We start from the raw sequence: 23,629 nt of genomic DNA, 5'->3' as shown, positions 1-23,629 counted from the left end.
TGAGAATAATCTCCCAAGTTCCATCCTGTAACGTCATTGGTAGGCTTGCCGTGGTAGCTGATGTTGCCGGTGTTACAGTGTTCGAGCACACACAATTATGTATCTTGACCATAACACCCACCGTCGCTTAGCTTCTTGTTCTTAAATCAATATCAAGTCAAATGACGATCACAATTATAACTCAAGGTGTCCGCTACATGCAGCAGCATCACTGAACATGTTGCATTTCCTGCGACAAGCCTAAAAGTCAACGCGTATTTCACCGGTTAAATGCTTTTAATGCAAAGCTGCAGCAATCAGAGAAGTTTGCTTTGCATTTGCAGTAAACTGCACTGAAAAAAATCCTGTTGTGATTATTATAACCAGTGCTGTCACAAGTTTATTAGCCGGTAGGAACATTTGGTTATCGTGGCAGCAAACTGACAATCACTGCTGTACGTAATACCTGAAATACCCACCATGATATCTTTATTTAGCGTTTTGTGTGGTTGATAAATGCAGAACATTTTTAGACAGGCTGTCTAAGTACCTGAAAAAACAAGCTAACAGTGTAAAAATAAGATCCTAATCTTCTGACTCGTCTCTGACTGACTATAATGGTTTTTTTGTTTCTGCCCATAAATTGTGCAAAGGAGATCGTATCATCTTGCGGGACTTGGAGCAGGTTTACCTCAGATAAAAAGAAACATTCCAGCCGATTGTGGTCTAGAAATGACAACAGCTAATGTTGTGATTTGTGTTTTTCAATCAGTGGCGGCGCCACAAGATCGCACCTACACTCCTCCTCCTATCAACATATGAAGGAATGTATTGAAGACGGAGAACACCGCGTTAACCGGCCGGTCCACTCGCACGTACAATAAGCTTTCAGAACACGGTCACTACTAACCTAATCTGACAAAACGCAAGCTGCATCTAGGAATAACAAATACTGCACAGTGGAGCAAAGGCCTGCAATATCAGATCCACAGCTGCTACACCGGTGTCATCAGAGCAGCCTGCATTTCCACACGGTGGCAGAGTAAACAAGTCTGAAAGAGTAAGAGCGGAAAGGTGCGGGCCGAGCGGGGGAACCATGTGGAACAGATACCCATCATCTACAGCGGTTATCACAGAACTGTCTAAAAATATCACTTGAGTTTAAGCCATGAATTACAAACGGATGCGAGTGTATGGGTGTGTGCGTGTGCTTGTAGGGAGGGAAAGTAGCGCATTTCTTTCTTTTTTTTTTTTTTTTTTTTTTGTTTTGTACGTGCCCACACAACCTCGCCTATAGGGGTTGGGCAGAGACGGTGTAGGAAACTAATGCAGGTCTGTTTGTTTAACCTCGTGTCATCGGGCTAAGACGTAGCTCTTCACACGATAACAACAACCGTCTGACATTAGCCGATGATCTGACTGCAGAGAGGAGAGAACAACAGCCCATCCGTGCGTATCTGTCAGGGCATGTTCATCGCTTTTTATGGATGCGAGCGAATATGCAAACTTCTTGATACAAAAGGCATAAAACTGCTAAATCACTAGGGTTGTTTTGTTCTGAGTGTTTGGCAGAACCTATTGGACAAAGTTCACACAGTGTAGCAGCGTCTGATTCATACAGTTTTTTCCCCCAAATGTGTCCTGACAACATCGCCTCTGCTTTGGGATCTGCCAAATTTGCATTTATACACCTTTTGGCAATCACTGGAGTACTATTATTACGTTTCAACTGCAGGAACATATGTCCTGTGTTGATTCAAATACAGCCTAGCAACCGGTGTGTGTGTGTGTGTGCCGGATGAAAAACAACCGCGCTACCAACCGTATGCATGCTGTACATTCATGGAGACCCTTATCTTTATAGGAATAGGGGGAGGAAACAAGGACGGGTCTAGGAATTGCTGTCGGGGGGGTCAAAACAGATCTTAGATTGCAAAACAGACGAAAACAAATCATTAACCTTACATTCAAAGCATTCAAACTTATCAAGTAACACAATTTCCTCCAACTTCTCTTCAGGAAATTTGATTTAAAACGTATTGACTTTCTCTGTTATTTGGCATCTTTGCGTCGGGAGAAGTGTGCAGCCGTGTTGGCGGCTGTGTCGGGCTTCACTTCTGCCAAATTTCCCCTTAATCTTACCTGCAGGAACCTGGGTCCAAATTTTGATTTAAATACAGCTTAGGTTCCTGCCCCACTTCCAAAAACTGCTTGGTTCAGAGCCGATGCTCTCCAGCGGCCCGAGGAACTATTGGGGGATGTTGTTGCAGGACTGGTCAAACATGAGCCTCGAGAATGTTACGAAACAATGTCAATAATAGCATCTGGGAAGGGAATCTCATTGGATGTTGAATACTCTCGGCCACTTGGGGGGGAGCAGACACAAGTTTTAAAGACAACATGTCATCTTTTATGCTGATATGCCAAGCTGTTTTTTTTTTTCCTTCACTTTCTTTTAGCTCTCTTCCAGACCCTGAGGGGAATTATTTGGCTCTTTAGCTGCTAAATGCTCAACTATGTTCACAAGCTAGCTGCTAACTGTGCCTGTCATTTGTTTGGCGCTGCGCTGATAGTGTACAGTCGAGTTTTCACGATTGAAAAAGACACTATGGGGGTCAGTGAGAATAAACCAACAAAGTAAAGTTACAGGCAGAGTAACTAGACAGATTCGCAGTAAATAAAATTGTTTTAGCTTTGTGGAGGATAAACCCGCCGGCCGACACCCTGCACTCTTCCACCCCAAGACAAAGTGACAGGAAAATGCAGTACAGACGCGAACATTAGTTTTGAAACCGTGTCTCCGCTACGTAGCTCGACCAACTGACCTTGCGAACCCGAGAGCCGCGCTAGCAGAGCTGTTTCCACTTCTGCACATCTGTTTTCCAGCATTCATTCAATCATCACAGGAGCACAACAAATTGGATCCCGATGAGTCTGAAGGTGTTGACTTGTGTGAAATAATTGCATCCTGGAGTCACATGGCTGTTTTCTAATTTGTATAAACTCCAGTTCTTCATTGGAAAAGGCAAAATTGAACGTGCTTCAGAAACAGTGAGTCTTTAATTTAACTAATTTGACTCTTAACAGACGGTTTTTATCTTGGGTTATCTTCAAACGTCTTCTTTTGTCCCACTAACGATCCAAAATGCAAAGACAGTCATTGTAATATCACGAATGACTAAGATAATCGTAAAAAATCCAACATTTGAGGGGTTGACAGCAGCAAATGTTTGGCATTCTTTGCTGAAATTGATGAAAACATTCTTATTAGATTGTCAAACCAGCTGGCAATCGACAAAGAATAGTCCACTAAGTCGTCGCAGGTCAACGTTAGGTTATACCGAGGAGCACATCGACCGCTGTTCTTGTGCTGGTGGTGTGCTGTGTGTGTTTTTCAGCTTCCGAATTAGAGGCACAACAAGAGCAGCAGTGAAAAACGGTTAGTAGGACTGCTGCGTCACAGGAGGAAGAGGAGGAGAGCTGTTCCCAGGACCTGGTCTCAGGGCAAACCAGGACAGAGGAAACACTTCCATTCCAACCTCCTGAGCAGTTTGAGCCATTTTATTATAATTTTTTTTTTTAGCCGTCTTGTTTGTGTGCGAGAGTGCACAGTGTGGCGTTTGTGTGTGTGTGTGTGTGTGTGTGTTTGGCTTTATGACTGTGTTTATGTGCATGACCAGAGAGTGAGTCAATATATTAATCTGATGCAGAACATCAGCTTCATGCAGATGTCGGCTGAACCGTATCCGTCCCGTCAGACCTCCATCACGCGGATGACACCTATCCGTCCATCTCCCCTCGCTCTCAGCCCTCCTCCCTCCACATCCTCCCACAGCGTTATTCTCCCTTTTCGCAGGATTTTTGGGGGTTTGTTTGTTTTTCAGGACATGAGGGTTTTCCTGCTTTTTTTTCCCTGTGTTTTTCACATTCTGAATAGCTTCCCTTGATTTTTCTACCTCCCAACTTTTCACCTTGCTGCCCCACCTCCTCGACCCCCCTCGCTCCCATCTATCAGCCGCGCTCCTCCACCCCATAACTAAGCCGAGATCTCTCTTTGTCCCACAGCCTAGCAACCGGTGTGTGTACCGGATGAAAAACAACCGCGCTACCAAGCATATGCATGCTGTACATTCATGGAGTCCCTTATCTTCAGAGGAATGAGAGAGGAAGCGAGAGGTCATGTCAGGTCTAGAAAATTGCAACGGGGGGTCAAAACAGATCTTAAGATTACACAAAACACACACAAACAACACATTTACCTTACGCACAAAGCAGTCGCACTTATCACATAACACAAATTCCTCAGACTTCCCTGTTGGACAGGAAACTGGCAACGGTGGCTTTGGGGATTCAAAAATTTACTTCCACCTTTTTGAAACCAGCTAATTTGATTTTAACATGTCGACTTTGCCTTTATTTGGCGTCTTTGCGTTGGGAGTGTGCAGACGTGTACTTGCGGAGGCCAACGATAATATCTGCGTGCTGATATTCTTGACGACGTCGACATGCTGATGTTTATAACGTTTATCTTAGCATGCTAACATTTGCGAATACACACTAAAACAACAAGGGGCTGCAGCAGGTTGTCCACAAGTGAAGTGACCATGGATGGCACCTTAAAATGGTTAACAAACGGCAAACAAACAAATATAATATTTGTCGGAAACACTGGTCAGAAAAATGAGTTGTTGGGTCAAATCCTAAATGGAAATGTCAACAGTTCTGCAGAACAAAATCACTGGACTAATAGAATGTTTTCCAGTTGGAGGGGAGTTACAAAGGTTCATTTAATTCATCTTGATGGGGACGTAAGACGTCTGTACCGAATTTAATGGCAATCCAATAGTCATCAAGACATTTAACAGGATGTCCGTGCAAAATCTGGTGTCGATCCATGATGTAGAGATGTTTCACTGGATAACTGAATGCTTGCTGTATCAACAAGCGAGCGTCGTCATCGAGGGGACATTATTGTCTGTTCCAAATTTAACAATCTATCCGATATTTGCTGCGATATTTCAGTGAGATCGCAACCAACACTGTCTTTATAGGCGCCATGTCAAGAATTAAAATTTGTTTTTTTTCCTTGAGACATGATCGGTTACTGTGGATGTAAAGATGAGAAGCCGGAGAAAGTCAGCATCAGAGGAGAGGGAGATTTGTGAAATGAAGAAGAGAAGAGTGAAGTCAGCAGCCACAACATACAGAAAGTGAGACCCAGACAGGCAGACGGACAGACAGACAGACGGGCAGAATATGGCTGTCTGCGGGGCATTAATGAGAGGATTTGTGTTCATGGCCGGGCCTTCTTTCTGACCACAGGATGCTTTGTGAAAAAGTCCAGCGTGCAAACTCGCGTCTGCTGTTGAGTAAACAGTCATTACCCAAGCCATTCAATTTGCTGCTTTATCACCTCTCCTGGACTTAAGCTTAATGTCTTTATAATGAAACCCAGATGCAGAGAGAAAAAAAGCAGTGGAGCAAAGAGAAAGGAGAGGAGAACTCTGAGGAGGTAATGGGACTGGAGTTATCACCACTCAACGTCTTCCTCACCCGTGGGACCACGTCTGCATGTGCTTAACTGAGAGCATGTGTGTGTGTGTGCATGAAGTCTAAATTCACAGAAGAAGAAAAAATTCAAATATAATGGATGTAGATTTGGAGTATACTGTAATTGAGGCTTTAAAGCGCACCTATTATTAGTATTCTCTGTTATGTATTTATAATGCTACGACGGAGGATGTATTAAACTTAACCAGGGCTTTAAATAATTAGGTAAACATAGGAAAAAGTCGTCCCTGCGAGCAAAGAACTCGGGTTTCAGACTGCTAGGAATATTACGTTGCAACCGAGTTTTTCCTACTTTCTCGGCGACCGAATGCGTTTCATTGTCAGCTCGTTTCTTGGTCATCTGCTCCTGGCACGGCGCTGACAGGAAGTACGAGGATGCGACTCCGCCACCCACTCAGTCTGTGTGTGTTTTCCCTTTCATCCAGAGGTGATTTGCAGAGGCTCGGACCAGGAATCTGAACTTGATCGTATTTTTTGGCGAAAATATTGTCTGGTTTCACTCTGATGCTCTATGTGGACTCGCTGTGATTTGCAGAGTTTCTGTTGGATAGAAAGCTTAACATGTTGCTCAAAGTGACCGCCAACTGCTGCTTAATATCTCGCACTTGGCTCCCGGTCCAAGCAGAGTCAGCTAGCCAATAGGAACACTAGCTGTGGCTGCTAACTGAGCTAAATAGCCAAGTAAATCTGTCTGTTCTTCAGGAAACGCACTAAATCATGTTACTTTTTCCTAGAAATTAAAGCGCATTTCGCCAAAAATCAGTAAATAAAGTTATGAAAACGGCTCAGCAGTTTATAGATATCAAATTGCCATCGTGTTATGAGACTAACGTGTTTTGTATCTCTTGATATTTTGTCACTTTCATGCCCTTTTAACTGTTACTCGACATAACTGTAAATTAATCTTTAAGACCCCATTTCTGAATACTCCGTCCGCTCTGAGCCTGCACAGCCACCAAAGAGCGGCTTTGTTAAATTAATTATTACGTGCCAAGCTAGCTGCTAGGCATGAATCATCCAAATATATGACATGGTGACACAGTGTGATGTCACAAAGTCACAAAATTGTAGATGGGACAACTGACGAGGCGTTTCAGGAGCAGTGTTTCCTGTGGGAGAGAGGAGCTCTCATTGGTTTTTAACTTTCAAGACCTTTTACGTGCATAAGAACCTTAATAAACACTGAAGGGAAATAAAAAGTTAAATGAAGAAGCATAATAGTTCTCCTTTAAAACATTGTGACGTTAAACTCACGACTTTCATTTGTGTCTTAGTGCTTCAAACATCCTACTGAGACCATCCACATAAAGGACGTTCAGATATTCATGTTAACAAAAATTCCAAGAGTAACTGTCTTACATGCAAGTCGCACACATACAGTGCAAGTACATTTCTACTTTTTGATCTCCCCTCTCTCTATAGCTCTCTTTGTCTTAATAATTCAGTGACCTGTGCATTCCTCTTTTCCTGTTTAATATAAATTGCCTCCGAGACCTTGAAGGATGTTGTACAAGTTTCATCTTTTATTTTTTGTTATTAAAAGGAGCAGGAGTTCTGACCCTGGGAGAGACAGTGCTGGCAGCTCTCCACAGGCCTTGGCTCCGGCAGTCACTAATATTTCACGCTCATAACACTTTCGAGGCTAAACCTACAGGGTGTAAAACACTCACAAATCATGAACCCATTCTGTCGAAGAAATAGTTCCCCGAGTCAGAAGAATAATGTAACGTAAAAAAAAAATGCAATGCAAATAGGTTCTGCGAGAGAATCCATCTATCTGAAAGCAGCAGGCATTTATACAAGTTTAATCCTGTCCTTTATAAGCTTAGTAAGCAGATTTCAAAACAGCTCGAGTGTAACTGCTGCAAGATCCTAAACTAATACTGCTCATGCTCTAATGTCCTTGCATCTGTGCATCGTAACGTGTTGATATATTAACTCTCGCTCTATTTGCTTGGTGCATCTCGTAACGTGCATCGGCCCCTCGCTCGGTGCCCAAAACATCACGTTGTCTGTTTTTATTCTTCAAAGCAGAGCTGCAGTGTTAATGCAGAAATGGGAACCGCATGTGCATTCTTTGGAAAAAGAAATAAGGGCTCAAATGAGAGGTGTTAAAAATTTCTCTAATTGTATTTTCCTCTGGGGGTGTTTCATCTACCCAAAGTAGGCCATTAGATCCAAAGAGAACTGCTAAGCTGCTGCATAATGAGAAAGAAAATAAAAGCCCATGACAGAACCACAATGTTTACAACTCGTCTAGTCTATTTCACAAAGTTTCTGTCCTCTCAAAGAGGCTTTACAGGCTTATCCACTCATCATCTTTCCTACATATACTGCAGTTTGCAAGTATGCGGGGTTTATTACCTTTGAAATTGAATTTTTTTAAATTAAATAAAGAGTGCTGCTGCTCTTCTATTAGGACAAGCTTCCAACATTCTCAAGACAGGGCCTGAGGTACATTTTTGTACATGCCAATTACCGTCCTTATTACCAATTCAGGTTATTGTCAAAGTTTTCCGTCATTAGCATGTCTTCAGCTCAACAACTTGTTGAACTAAGGGGACTAGAGAGGGGAACGCAATGGAAGGCGTTGAACTATACTGCCTGATAAATATCAGTATGGAAAAAAGGGTGGAAAGGGCCAGATGCAAAAAAAAAAAAAATGTTCAGGGAAGGTTTGTGTTAACTTGTCAAAAGTTGTTGTTTCTTAGAGAGCTCACCCTTCTTGCCAGGCCCAGCGCGATGTAGCACTTCTCCCCAGCATCAACGATCTCCAATTCATAGTAGTGGCAGCGGGTGGTGAGTGGCTGGCGGGCCTGGGCCAAACCCACGTCCATGATGCTCTTTCCTTTTCCAACATACTCCAAGAGCTGAGGAAAGGGATACACAGAGGGCCAGAAAGAAGGATGGGAGTTAATATGTTCGAAGATAAACAATAAAAAAAAAAGGGACCAATTAAAACACAAACATGGTCACATAGACGCTCAATCCTACACTTGTTACTGCCCAGTAAACTCCAACAATGAGGCTTAGATAATGAAGAGCAATACTTCCAATGATGACATGTTCTCGGTGAGGTTTTTAATAATACGACATTCTCCATGCTGAGTTCAGGGTCCAAGTCCACATACGCTTTTCCAAAAAGGGGAATGGTGGAATGACACATCATACAAACATGTTTGTGTGTTTGAAGCTTTTGTTTCAGCATTAAATTTCTCAGTAAACTTAGTTACAGCTATTATTCAATTATTCGGACTTTCATTGTTTCAGCTTTATTTTATTTGGTTATTTAGGCGACGCGGTAAGCAGTAATGCAAGTGTTTGTTAGTGGTAAGCAGCAGATCGTGCTTGGGCAGGATCCTCGGCCCGCTGTTGTTCCGGAGTCGAGCGACTTAACCGCACAACCTGCTTTTGCAAGCGTGTCCTAAGTGAGTGGGCAGCGTGACAGACTGACACTTCCAAACCCAGTCAAACCCTCGCTGCACCACCCATGGCGAGCATCCTACAAGTATCAACAGCCACTTGAGATTTACATGCACGGTTCCCGATGAGAATGCAATTACTTTTCAGGTCTATTTTCGGTCTTAAGCATCTAAACAGGTGAGGATGGGTGGGTACAGGTGAGTAGGTGGGCAGCTAGGCAACCACAAAGCCTTTAGGCTGAGCAGAGTTTCCATGCCCTGAGTGCATGTGTGTGTGTGTGTGCGCCAATGTCGAATACGCCCCCGGCTTGAAAGGCTAGGATGACAGACAAGGAGGGGGTGGACAAAATTACTTCTGTATTAAGCTTTTGTGTTTGCCTGTGTGTTTTCCACTAGCCAGCCACTTGAAGGACACACCTGGTGGGAACATTTATTCAACAACTAAAAAGTCAAGTGTCTCAATTAACTCGCACCATTTTCCCTTTTTGTTATTCTGTGTTGCTTGGAGATGCATCAAACTGAAAAAAAAAAAAATACCTCAGAAATGTAGCCGAGGCTCTGGAAATGTTTAATTTCCGTTTCTGGGCTTGACGAGTGAGAACAGTACTCGCACAGTTCACGATGTACAGTAACAAAATTCCTTTGGTTCAAGAGATTAAAAAGTACAACCAACCAATTGTTTTTAAGCTAAAAGTACATTTTAAGTTCAGAACTGCTTTAACGGCACCAAACACAAATGCTGCATGCTGTATATGCTGTATTGAAACATATTTCTAGGTTTTATTCTTCAAACTAGGACAGAAAAAAGCATCTGCTGCCTAGTTTGATGCTGTATAGCACCAGAACCGCAACCAAGATTGATACCGAGCGAGCAGCGTTTAGCCTCTTCAAAAGCATTTTTTTAATGCAGAAGAAGAAACAGAAAAATGGAAACCTACGTGTAATTTATGATCATAAGAATATAATAGGGTTGACCTGGAAACCTAACATCACCCATCCAACCGATGACCTTTGCTGAATGTCATTCCCGTTCTACCTGCAAAGAACACCTGTCAGTGAGAATTTCATGTCCTATAAGGGATTCTTGATCTTTCCTCCAAATACCGAAGGTCGTGGTTCATAACTAAAACGTTGACAAGCTTAAACTATGGATATGATATTGATGAAAGTCTAATCAGGAAGTTCCCACTCTCCTACTTCAGCTATCAAGTATCCTAAAGAATTACCACTAATCAACGAATGCTTATGTGACCTACCAACAGCGGCCTTTGTCATTTTATGCACTCTTTGTGGTCTGCCTGTCTTTTTCACCAGCATCCAGAAGCAGCTAAACTGTTACAAGATTATAATGGAGAACTCACCCTCAGCTCAAACCCTCAAAAGATTCAGGCAGACCACACGAGCTGATCACGCCATATGAAGAACGGTGAATATATTGAGTTGGATTACAGGAATATTAAACCAGAGCCTGTGTCTACAGTTACATAAAACCCAGCAGCCACTGGTTGTCAGTCGGGTTGCATAAATACTGCAGAACTACTCTTGACAATTTCAACGGCAAGGAAAACGCTGGCAGACCTGGGGCGGCAATTATCTAACAATTACGCTGTTAAACTAAAGCCGTTCTGTGATTCTATAAAGTTTTGTACAAGATGTCTGTTCATTACATCCATCAGAAGCTGCAGGTTATTCACCATCGTGAAAGTAAGTGCCAACTTCTCCCCAGTGTGCTGTTGCTAAGTGTTTTTACAGTAATACAGACAAAGTAAATCTCTTCGCATTCCTCGAAACCAAACCCTATTCCTTTATAGTTTGTTTGTACGACTCTGCTGATTAATTGATCACATGGATGCCGGTATTAACCTCCACCTTATTTGTTGCAGACTGCCCTTTTGTGTGCACTCGTGTCTCCTTAACCTGCTGCACTTTCATGCCTGGACAGCTACTCTTCTTTGGGGAGAGGAGGATAGAGTTTCGGCGTGATGAGCACTCAGTCGCACCTTTTTTCTTTTTTTTTCCTTTTTTTTTCTCTTTGCTTCTTGCTGCTGAGTAATAGAAGGCGGAGAAGAGACAAGAGGGCAGAAAAGGGAGACGTAGCCTTGAGCGAAGCATGCCTCACTGAGATAGCTGACAATCTCTCTCTCTCTCCCTCTTTCTCTTTCACTCACTCCTTCAATTCTGAGTGCTGAGAATTGTGATGTGCAAGGCCGTGTTTTGTTGAGCTGCTGCCTGGGAAACAGATGTAACGCCCAGAGAGTGGTCCTGCCAGGTTCCTGTCACACCTAATGGGGGAACTTAAAAGAAAGGTGAAGCTGAAATTAAGACACATTACTTTTTTTTTTATGTGGCGCACAGATATGTGGTGATTACACATCACGTAACAGATGTTAAATAATGACCTTTGTCTTTACCGCGTTACCTTTTTATTATTCTTATTACATTCTGTTTGCTTCTTTGTGCGTTTCTAATCGTTTCCTCATTTTCTGTTCCCCTCGTTTTTCATCTCATTGTCCTGCATATTTCCTCTTCGCTGTCATTCTTTCTCTCCAAAAACATCAGTCCAATTCATACGCTTACAAAAAAAAGAAGAAAAAAAACTACAACCTGGACATTAAATGTGAATGATCTGGGCCACATGTGCCACTTTAATTTGGAAAGAGAGCCGGCCTTGTCCTTGTCCAGAGGCTGTGATTCCCTGCTCTAATTCATCTCTCACTTGGGTTGGATGCCCTCCAGTAGCTAAATCTGACTTGTCCATCAGTCATATTTCTTTCTGCGCATGAGGCAACCAAGATGAATATCCTCCTGGACTGAAAACCACCATCATAATGCCACAGCTGGTTACAGCCACTCTGTCACTGCTGCTGCTTTTTTTAACGAGCTTGCAGCCAACAGGTGACGTTTTGTACTGAATGCATCTACTGGTGCTAAAATTACTCTACCTAAACCATGTCATGACTTTGTTTATACTACCATGAAACACACTACATTAACTCCTTTTTATGAGATATAAATCACCTGAACAAAACCGCTACAACTCTCTACCGCCTAGTCATTAAAACCTCAGATAATTGCTCGCATGTTCGACCTTGACAGCAGGCTTCCAAAAGCTACGCACACCATATTTGCAGTACATTTCTATATATGAACAAATGTTTACTCTTAACACAGCACATCCAAATCAAATCACTCACTCTTTACAGGGCTTGAACAACTTTCTTGTTCAAGCATGTAATGTGTCGTGCTAACCGACTGCGGTGGGACCGGCCTTATATAACCAGAGCAGGAAGTTCAAAGAGACACTCGAAATAAAAACAATATACGAAATCAAAACACAACCTGTGTTTACCATAGCGCTGACACAAATGAGGCAGAGTCGGGTGAAGTAGTATTAACTGTGATGTTAGCATAAGATGATACTGGCTGGGATCCATGCAGCGTGCCGCAGAATCTCTCCTGCAGCAACACTGTTTTGAAAATTTCTGCAAGGCTGCCAGTGACTTCACATAGTGACAACATGCGGTATTACACACCAGCAATAACATCTGAGCTCTGGGCAACCGTCACAAGTTATTTCACTAAACAACACCCAAAAAGAATAGACGTGCGTCTTCACATTGCAGGTTTAATCAATCAATCGTCCCGCTGAGATTTCAGTTGAAACCTGTGAGAACCGAGGAACCACATTGTTGCCCTTCACTGACACCTCATCACTCGCTGGCCAAGTGCAGCTTTTCATCACCTTTTAATACACTCCATTTATTTTTCACCATTACAACTGCTGGGAGGAGGATTCCCAAATTAATTTACTGCTCCAAATCCGGCCATTGCCACCAGGGCTGATTCGTTTATACAAAGTCTTAAAAAGGTTACAGTTTTACATGAAGGTTGCCACTTTTGAAAAAAAAACAAAACAAAACATACATACTGCTGAGTAAGAAGTTAAACACATAATACAGCCTGAAAGTAACGTAGTTAGAGATGCCAAATGTTGGAAGGTCAGCTGACAAAACATCGCCGACTGTGTGAATGTGTAAATTATCCATCCATCCATCTTCATCCTCTTATCCAGGGTCGGGTCACGGTTAAGCAGGTTCTCCAGACGTCCTGGGGCAGATGAGATATATTATCCCTCCAGCAAGTTCTGGGACTGCCCCGGGGTCTCCTCCCTGTTGGTCGTACCTGGAAAACCTCCAAAGGGGGGGCGCCCAGGGGGCATCCTGATCAGATCTCCGAACCACCTCAGCTGTCTCCTTTAGAAGTGAAGGAGCAGCGGCTCTACTCCGAGCTCCCACAAAGCTGAGTCAAGCTATCCTTTGGAGGAAACTCATTTCCATCACTTGTGCACAAGACCTTAAACTTAAAACTCCTCTGCTTGGGGTGGGGGTTCATGGCCCAACCCAGAGGGGACAATCTATGTTTTTCTGGCCGAGAACCATGGACTCAAACTTGGAGATACTGACCAACCACTTGGCTGCAAACCTCTTGGATGCCTGGTGGAGGACACAGACCAAAGAAGCCAGCAGAAACATGTCATCTACAAAAAGCAGAGACGCAACTCTGAGGTTCCTGAACGGGACACTCTCCTGGACATCCTGTCCATGAATATCACAAACAGAAATAAAAAAAGCTAATATTTTGTGTGCTTTCGACTTTTTCATCTTTGTGCTGTGATATCAAAAGCGGTATGGAGTGTTTTTCTATGCTGGTATTGTGTGGAAGTTAAGAATTCTGTTATTGTGACAACCTTATCTTAACTTTATATCATGGTGGGACTCAGTTAACCCCTTTAGTAGACAATCCAGCTCTGCTCCAGTCAACTTGTGTGACGCAGGTCCGCAACCAGTCACCCAGCCTCCACTCGGCCCATTGACTTTCCTCGGATTAAGTTTTTCACAGCTTCCTCTTTTCTCACGCTGCTCGGTTCAGAAAAACTGGAGGCAACCGTGACGGTGCCACTGCTCGGCCTGGGTGGTTGCAACCACAACAACTTGATGGGAAAGCAGTGAACTTTCATCCAAGAGCAGTGTCATGTTGGGATTCATGACTATTGTTCCCAGAGGAAGGAAGGAAGGAAGCAGGCAACCTTAGAGGGGCGTTGGTACTACAGCTGGCTCTGGCAGCTGGAAAAGGTACAACGAGGAACGGAGCAATAATGATTATTACTCGACGATGATTGGTGTGGCTCAGATTCACACAAACGTAAGGGCAGAGGAGGAGATGATCTGGAGATGATACTGCAACGTGTAGCAGCGTTAAAAAAAACAACAACAAAAACCTCCTGTGCACCTCTGAAGCAGAGGGTCAGATACATCATGAGGAGTTTAATCTCCACATGGAGGTTAGAGGTGGAGAGAGTGGACGTGAGATCTGTGCTGTGAGGGAGCGCCGGTACACTTGGGAAAACTGATAACTGCAGACTCAGGTGCTGTCCACTTACTTGTCAGCCCGCTCATCCGCAGCTGAGGGGATTAAGTTGGTGGGCACAGCGACTGCTGTGACAACAGGAAGCAGAGGATTGGAAGCTCGTGTTCGCACTGAGTCGCACGTACGCAGTGGAAAGCCAGCCAAATGTCTCCTCTCAAGAAAAACAGCAGAGCAGGAGCATGGTGGCAAGCAAAAAAAAAAAAAAAAAAATCATTCATGTGGATTATTATCAAACATGCTGTGTTTGCCCAAGACACCTTCAGTTGACAGTCATGACAAAGCTAGAAGAAAAATGTTCTTTAGTGTTTGCGAGATGAAGTAATCTAGAAGTAGTTGCATTTGTAAAGGGACGTTAAAATGTATTGGTGTTGAACAAAAGCCTTGAAAACCGAATCCAACAGATGAATCAAATCATTCTGAACAGCGCTAGTAGCTTCGGAAGAGTTTATCAACTAAACTCAGAAAAACATGTTGCTGCACTGACCTCTATTGGTTAACGGCTTAACGTCTGTTATTGACCCTGTTGGTCGTATTCAGGTGAAGTGTGCTGTACTTGAGCTCACACCTGGCTGTAAGGTACAGTACCACTGCACTACAGTCCTGTTTAAAGCTCTCATTTCTCTAGGTTTGGTTTCTGTGACGTGTTTTTAAGAAGTAGGGGGCAAATTCTGTGTTATGCAACATTTTTTGTAGGTGTAATAAAAGCGGAACATTGCTCAAGTTAACTTCGCTCTACGGGATAATGATGTTTACTTTGTCCAAATGATCTTAAAGTCACTTAATTGGCGGTAATATACCACATATACTGCTTCTGGTACCTAACCTTTAATGGTTATGTTAGGCTTGAACGGGACCAGTTCATGGAGAATGTCTTCTGGCCAATACGGGGATAACAGCACACATATTCACAGTCTTAGTTGGAAGATAAAGAGGTTTAAACTGGCAATAGACCACTGTTATGCTTTAACTTATCGTTCTGGAGCAAAAACTGATTGCACAGTGTATAGATTGGTCCCTATAAGTGTTGCTTTCACTATGCTATTCAGTCGTATTACGACACAAAGAAGTGTGTCTGCAAAGGCCAACTTAAACAAGAAAGGGCATTGTTTTACCTGGTCACTATCCCCAGGTAACAGTGGAGCGACTGGAATAACTTTGGACACTGCTCTCCAAAATAAAACCTGTTCACTCGACTGACAATGCAGGTGTTGTGCCAAAGTCTGTTACCCAACTGATATGCGTTTCACCCTTCCGCCATGACTCAGGATGGTTCAAACAGGCATTTCTACTTGATAATCAGATGTGTTTTCTCTGACTTTTCATAGCACTGTGATCAGATTTCAAGGTCAAACGATGAATCTATTTATTTGTTGCTTTGGACAGCAGACAAGCTAACAGTAGCCATACTGCTAACACTGTCTTTGTGACAGCGGCACCAACAGTAATACGACATGGAAATGGTAGGATGGTATTTCCGCTTTTAAACTGCAGCACTACACCAATTTACTACACAATACATTTTATTTTGCCATTAATGAGGCTCAGTCCGATTAGACGACTTATTCTTAATGTATGGAAGATGTAAAGTTTACTTGCATGAGACCGTTTGTTGGTGAAACATTGTAATGTCGGTGTACAATAAAACAAGAACTGGGAAGAGATAGGAGTGTGTTGTTATCAGAGATTAAACTATTTTTTAAAAATCCCCACAGAATGTGTAAATGTAATGGTTAATATTGGTAAAACTGGTGGTTTTCCTTTATTTTGTAGAAGCTTGGTTCTTAATTACCATCAATGTATTGGTGAACAAGGTGTTTGGTCGCTCAACATAACACATTAAATGAACACAGAGGAAAGTGTCATCACACTGCAGAGAGAAAACACTTGTTGTTGGTCTTTTGGAGAGTTAATAAGTTGAGGATATCTGCTACTTCGACAGGCATCATGCACTTATATTAATATATTTTTCTCATGGCGAAACTCGCTTTTATAACTTATCAAGCGGCCACCGAAAGAAAACAGAGCCAACAAGGGCACAACCATTATATTAAAAGCGTATTCATTACCCTGAACAAACGGCCTTCAGATGAGTGATTAAAAAGGTTGAAAGGAACAAAGAGTGAAATAAAGTGAAAACAGTAACGTCCCCCACAGGATCTTCAAGGTTTATCTGACACCAACTTTATCCAGGCTGTTTCGAGGACAACCAAACAAAATGATGCTAATGAAATATTTGATAAAAATAAGAGTGAAAGGGTTATAAAACAGGCATAGGCACGAGCGGAAAAAGAATAAAGCAGGACTATTAGCGAGGGTAGGTATGATGGGAGCGGGCAGAAATCTAGGATCAGATACCCACCTATCTAAACAGGAGTGGCCAGCCTTCCCCCCACCATTGTCCTCTGTGAAGTCTGCGGCTTTGCACTTCTCAGTACTGCCTCATCAAAAGCATACCAGTCAGAGAAGTCATTTATCTTGCAGCAATCTTTTCCGTCACCATGTTCCCCCCCCCCCTTAACACTCAGTAAGGACAGCCGTCATCCGGAACAGTTATTATCCGCACTTAGCAAATAGCAACGTATAAAAACTATTTCACTGTTTTGACCAAATGTTTGTGAGGTGCTGTCGGGTGCTGCCGTGAGGTGCAGTTCATCTATGGCAACCAAACGATAGATCCGTAAGTTATCGGAAACCACCAGGACTGGAAATATCTGTTGCGTAGCCGCACATGTTAGGAAGGAGAAAAACATTTTCCTAACTCAAACGTTACTGGAATCCATAGGAGGGGAGGAGGGGAGGGAGGAGAGGAGGCCAGAGGAGAGGAGAGGAGAGGAGGAATGGAAAGGAGACAAGCAACATGGAATTTCAAGGATTCAAGGATAGACAGAGGAGTCATAGATATAGGAGATGAGACAAGGAGAGAGGAGACAAGTAAAGGACAGTGGAGACGAATCAAGGATAGAGTAGAGGATAAAGGACAAAGAGACGAGTCAAGGATAGAGGAGACGAGTCAAGGATATAGGAGATGAATCAAGGATAGAGTAGAGAAATCAAAGACAAAGAGACGAGTCACGGACAAAGAGACAAGTCAAGGATAGAGGAGACGAGTCAAGGATAGCGTATAGGATAAAGGACAAAGAGACGAGTCAAGGATAGAGGAGACGAGTCAAGGATATTAGGAGATGAATCAAGGATAGAGTAGAGGATAAAGGACAAAGAGACGAGTCGAGGATAAAGGAGACGAGTCAAGGATATAGGAGATGAATCAAGGATAGAGTAGAGAAATCAAAGACAAGGACAGAGTAGCTTAATCATGGATAAAGTTAAGGAGTAAAGGAGTAAAGGATAGGGAGACAAGTCATGGAAAGGGAAGGTGAAGCAAGGAAAGAGGAGAAGACACAAGGATAGGGGAGACAAGGCAAGGAATGAGGAGATAAGTCAAGGAAAGACAAGAAAAGTCAAGGAAAGAGGAGACCACGCAAGGACAGAGAAGAAGGTGTAAGGAGAGAGGAGACGAGGCAAGGAGAGATGAAAGGTGACAATGATTAAGAAAAAGACAAAGAGTGAAAACACTGATATCTTTGAAAATAAGACGAGAGGAGAGGAAGCAAGCAGAAGTGAAAAGAAGAGAGGAGAAGGTGAAGGGAAGGAAACAAGAGGGGAGCGCTGTGTTTAAAGCAGACATTTGGAAAAGTTGAGGCAAACTGGTTAAAAACCACACAATGAAATAAATTAGAAGTCAAAACCATCGAGGAGATTAGGCGAGACCACCTTGTGGCGGACGTAACATTCTGCCCTTAATCTTACCTCACACTAATCCTGCTACTCAGAGATCTCTACCCTCAAAACAAACCCTCGACTTTCCCCTCACTTCTCCTCCCATCATTTCATTTCCTCGGCCACACTTTCCTTTTCTTTCTCTCGATGCTCCACAAACTAAACTTTCTGTTATTTAGAGGAAGCAGCTATTGTCCCACACCCTTCCCTCTATCCAGTGTCTATACTAAATCCTTGTACTTGTCAAAACTTTTGACGTAGCCTCGTCGGTTTTGAGTATTAAAGCCCCACCATGACGGCCACATGATGGACCTGGGAGTCTAATGGCAGCTTACTCGTGAGAGAAAGCAAAAAAGAAAGAGAGAGAAAAGAAACTGAAGAAAGAAATCACTGCTGGACGGCTGAGTGGACCATGCAGCCGGGCACCCCAGCTGTGAAAACCTCCAACCACATGAGAAAGAGTAAAAGATTCCTGCGAGTCCCGTTACTCCACTTATTGAATTTTTACAACCTGGTGGGCTGCCAGGCACTTGGCTCCACAAACACATCTCATGCCATTGCCACTCCTTGGTCCAGAAAAACAGAAGGCAGAGACAGACAGAAAGACAGAGAGCAAGACTGCTGGTTGAATCATCCTCCTCACCCACAGCTCTCTGCTTTTATGACCTCTGTCTGCTTTCAGAGAAGATGATGGCCTCTGTACTGTGCGTGTGTGGCTGATGATTGTGGAGCACTGCGGATAGAAACGTTTATCACGTAACCACATACGGGACCCACACACAGCCGGTTCCCCACCTCTTCTGTGTCAATGACAGACCTGTCTGTAGTCTTGCGGTTTTACTCTGAAGGTGCAGGTGGGTGGGTGATGAGAGCTCACACCTTAACACAGAACAAAGGTGTTACAGTTCTGCTGTTCGGAAGGGAAACGCAGCATTGTGATAGTGCTGATATCGCAGTTGTTGCCAACAATGAATTCCATTCGAGAGGCGAAATCAAACTAGTTGAATCATAGTTTGGTCTGTGTCTGAGAAAACCGCCCCGAACCTGAACTTTAACCCTCTAACCCGAACAGGGCCAACACCAGTCAGTATTAATCACTGTGGGAGTGTCACGCCATGTCCTGTTTGCGTGACATCATGTTGTGAACTTTAACCCCACCCGACAAGTTTGCCAAAAGGAGAATCTGCTACGTTGCTCTGCTTCTAGCATGCCAGTCCTACTATCGACTTTTTGTCCACGTCGACAGATAGACAGTTAACCCAAGGGACTAAATCAATTGCAAATCATTACAGTGATTCAATGTGGCAACCATTCTGCCGCATCCGGCAACCAAAAGCTGATGAAGCTGCCTTGCATCAGACAAGTCTGAAGGTCCCAATCCTAATTTATCCGTAGATAATGTCGGTGTGTTACCCGGCTTGTGTGCCGAGGCTTTGCAGGTAGATCTGCCAAACTGTTGCATAATCCCCGTCTCTGATGTAGCAAAGAGGGAATGAAACAGACGTCTTTACTGTGAGTCTGCTGTTTATCTTGTTACTGAACCTGTTTGCTACAGAGCGTGGAGGAAAATCCTTGAGCTGATGTCAGGGAGCAATCTGCAAAAACACTCAGAAGGTGACCCAAATCCATTAATAGCAAGATCATTCAATGACTGAGACAAAATATTTCAAATTCAAGAGTGTCTGGAGCTTTCCCCCTGATTTTTAGCGAGCATTAAGTACAGTTGTCAACAAAGGGGGATTTGCTAAAGAACCGGCAGTTGAAGGATCTTGTAAGAGCGCAAAACAAACACGGGGAACTGGCAACAGCCACGCAAAAGTACAAGCAACAGAAAAACCGCACTGTAATCTGTCTCATTCAAAAGACGTGCGCTAGAAAAACACACAATATATCAGTGATGTGTGTATTGTCACATACATCGTCTCTGTGTGCACATCGCCACAAACTCAACCACTAAAGAAGTGTTACGATGTGTTAACATCTCTGAAAATAGTGTGCAAGTGATTAATAGAGAAAATTACATCGAATATCATGTATTTTATATATAGGTTTGGCCTGAAAACGGTTCCAGCATCATAAATGAAGAAGATTTGTTTGCTATTCCATCACACATGCAGGAATAGTTCGTAGTTAGTTTGGTTACCGTCATTGTTTGTTTGAATTGGGTGGGCAGTTCACTTTTGTCTCTGCTGATGCACTTGTCATTAGCTCCTCCGCGAAGGTTTTGTTTTCACCCTTGTTTGTTGATTTGCCGATCGGTTTGTCAGATTACACAAAAAAAAGGGGACAGGATTCCATGAAACTCAGATGGAGGATCGGTTTCTTGTTCGGATTCCGGATAAAGGGACGTAACCGGCAATTCTTTTCTTACTTTCTTTAAGACAGGGCGTTTTGTTAATGTCTCAGGAAATGTTTTAATTATTTTCAAATGTTAATAGTCTTAACAGTTCAATTAATAATGATGGGGAAGGACAGGAGGAGATGCTCAGCCACGGTCTTGTGCTCGCCCCGTGTTTTTGGGACTGCATTTGTGCATTTCTGCATACAAAATGCTCCCTCAATGGTAAGTTGACCACTCGCAGATACTGATCTGTCTTCTTGTATCATGTCCACACACTTATGTGGGTTTTGACGTTTATTAAAAAGCCATAGGAGCAGCTCAATCTCTCGCATTTCTACTAATCTATTGCCTCCTTTTCATTGCAGCGGACACAGCGTCTCCTTCCTCTTAAAGAAAAACTAAATAACACAAGCAAAGCAGAAGCAATCAAATAGCGATTTTGACCTTGATAAGCATGTCAGCAGAAGCTCTGAAGCTTTGACGCATGTAGTTCAGCCCTAGAAACAAGTAGCGTTGTATCTGACCTGTCCTTTAAATGTGAATAAACCAATAGGGTCTTTTCCCTGCTTCTTACCGTGCCGCTCACCCTGACGTCATAAAGCCGTCCCCAGTCATCTTCGTGGCTGTCGACCATCATCATACTATCGTCCTCCTCCAGGAGCCACTCGGCCTGCAAGTCAACCTTCACCTCCTCCCCCATGGAGTGCATCCCTACGGCAGGGAACAGCCCCTCTGCAGACACAGGAACCTCCACTGAACCAACCTGCATGGGAGAGGAACGTAAGAAACAGAAACGGTACTCTACCATACAGACAGTTCTGCTAGTCCAGAACTGGTAACAGTGCATGTCTGCGTTTGTAAGTCATTCAGATTAAAAAAAACACCTACCTCTTTACCATTTTTGGTGAAAAAGACTGATGTAAAACCTGCTTCAATATTTTCAGAGTGTATTCCACAGCCGATTCGGTCGCCCCGCGCACACTTTGGCCCAAATTGCTGTCCTACAGGGTTGCCATTGTATAGTCTAGGAAGGATGAAAAGAATGAAAATCTTCATAAAAGACAACAAATTCAATCATGATTCTTTTCAACAACTACATTTTTTCTAGTGACGTGACAGAAAGATCCTCACACGTCACGGCTAAGTCCTGTTTGTACACACTGGGGTTTTTTTCGTGCGCTAAATTAGCACGTCAATATTTGTGTTACACTGTTGTTTTCGTCATGAGTAAGCTGTTATGTAAATCTGTGCCCTCTCTGAATCTGCCAGACTACTTTGTTTGTAAATTTGGTGTTTTATGGTATTACTACATCCCAGCAGACCAGACCACACTGGAGCCCGTGGACAGGCAGCTTGTTGAGTTGAACCCCCTGACACGGTTTTACTGCCCTTCCCTGTCCTGCTTGGTCTGCGCCAAGTATCACTTTAACCTGATAACCAGCTCAATGTCGGGAAGACCGAACAGCTGGTGGTGGATTTCCACAGGCACAAACAACCCTGCACACAGGGGAACATCCAGGGAACTGACAATGAGATGGTGATATCTTACAAGTACCTGGGAGTTCACCTGAACAATAAACTGGACTGGACTGATCACACTGCAGCTACATACAAGAAAGGTCAGAGCAGACTCCATCTGCTGAGGAAGCTCAGGTCCTTTGGAGTGCAGGAGGCACTCCTGACCTCGTTCTGTGACTCTGTGGTGGCATCAGCCATTTTCTATGGAGTAGTCTGCTGGAGCAGCAGCAGACAGGAGACTGATAAACTTATCAAGAAGACCAGCTCCATCCTGGGATGCCCTCTTGACCCAGTGCAGGTGGTGGGAGAGAGCAGGATGATGGACAAGGTGTCATCGCTGCAGGTGAAGGAGTCCCACCACCTGCAGGTCACTCTCACAGCACTGGGCAGCTCCTTCAGCAACGGACTGATACATCCCAAGTGTGTTTGAAGAGGTATCGCAGGTCCTTCCTACCTGCTGCTGTCAGACTCTACAACCAGCACTGCTTCCAGTAGCATACATCTGCATACAATCTTTATAAATACCCATATTTATTATTATTTGTTAATTCACTGCCACACTGTTTTTTTTGTAATTTTTTGTAATTTTTGTACACTAAATATGTCCATATGTATGTAAGGAGTTTATTCTTTCTATTCAATTTCTTATCTTTTTAAATTATTTTTTACAAATCTCCCATTTGTGGGACAATAAAGGAATACTGAGTCTGATTCTGATATGCCTCCGTCACCAATCACACCCTGAAGCACACAATGGCAAATCTGCATTGCTGCTGATGTGACTTCTTTTGATATGAAATATTCTCAGGCGAGATCTTCACAATTTTCGTATGATTTGGTTCGTCACATCCCCTGTTGTCTAAACTCAACCTGCATTTGATCGACCCTCAAGCTGAACGTTGCAACAAAGCCTGGGTGGGATGCCACACACGATGAACAACGTGAACTTTCGTTGGCTCGTTGGCCTCCTGCTTGTGTTTTCTCCGGCGAGTTTTCCATACCAGAGTAGGGTAAATATATATGTCACTTTTTCCAAGCAAAAATGCAAAACACTCACAGCTCCTCGATACGAGGGTCGGCTGCTGCAATCTGCTTTTGGATTTCGGTCAGACGAAACAAGCAACAAGCTCTGGAAAACTGCGAAATGCATCCTTCACCATTTTCTACTGTATTTCCTTTTTATTACCTTAAACGTACAGACTAAATGATTCATCATAAAACAAATTCTGCAGTGAAAATAATCATTAGCTGAAGCCTTACAAACAAGTACATGTATATCCAATTCAGAGCCATGAAGCCAAAAATGCCAAGTAAGAATTTAGGAGAATGATACAATTATTCCTGCAGTCACATTATGTGCGGATGCATCATCAACAAACCACAATCCATTTTCTGAAACCATGCAAGAAACCAACGCTGTACTTTGGAGTATAGATGACTGTGGTTTGACTTACTTGCCGTTGTCAGCGTGGTAAGCTACAGAGTATGGCAGCCAGCCAGGCTGGTGGTCCAGCCTGTAGAATTTAGGCACCAGGCCCACAGCAATGGTTCCCCTCACCCCGGTGTCCACTATTGTCACCTACACGCACACAGA

General features: G+C 43.3%; 1 protein-coding gene across 5 annotated transcripts in view; it reads right to left on the bottom strand.

The window, feature by feature from the left end:
- The window catches only part of spryd3 (SPRY domain containing 3), a 53,935-nt gene that overhangs the window by 22,474 nt on the left and 7,832 nt on the right, over positions 1-23,629 (bottom strand). For all 5 annotated transcript variants that reach the window (XR_003984708.1, XM_030423805.1, XM_030423806.1 and 2 more), the window contains exons 4-7: positions 23,490-23,614; positions 21,406-21,541; positions 21,092-21,280; positions 8,271-8,420 (exon numbers count right to left, since the gene is read on the bottom strand). Coding sequence is in view for 4 of the 5 variants with exons in the window: in XM_030423805.1 (XP_030279665.1) it covers positions 8,271-8,420; positions 21,092-21,280; positions 21,406-21,541; positions 23,490-23,614 (600 nt within the window). In the remaining variant the exon portion in view is untranslated. The remainder of the gene's footprint in view (positions 1-8,270; positions 8,421-21,091; positions 21,281-21,405; positions 21,542-23,489; positions 23,615-23,629) is intronic.

This window comes from Sparus aurata, chromosome 7, assembly GCF_900880675.1.
Source record: "Sparus aurata chromosome 7, fSpaAur1.1, whole genome shotgun sequence".
NCBI lineage: Eukaryota > Metazoa > Chordata > Actinopteri > Spariformes > Sparidae > Sparus > Sparus aurata.
The sequence above is the reverse complement of the archived record's forward strand: the minus strand, read 5'-3'. Positions and strand labels throughout refer to the sequence as shown.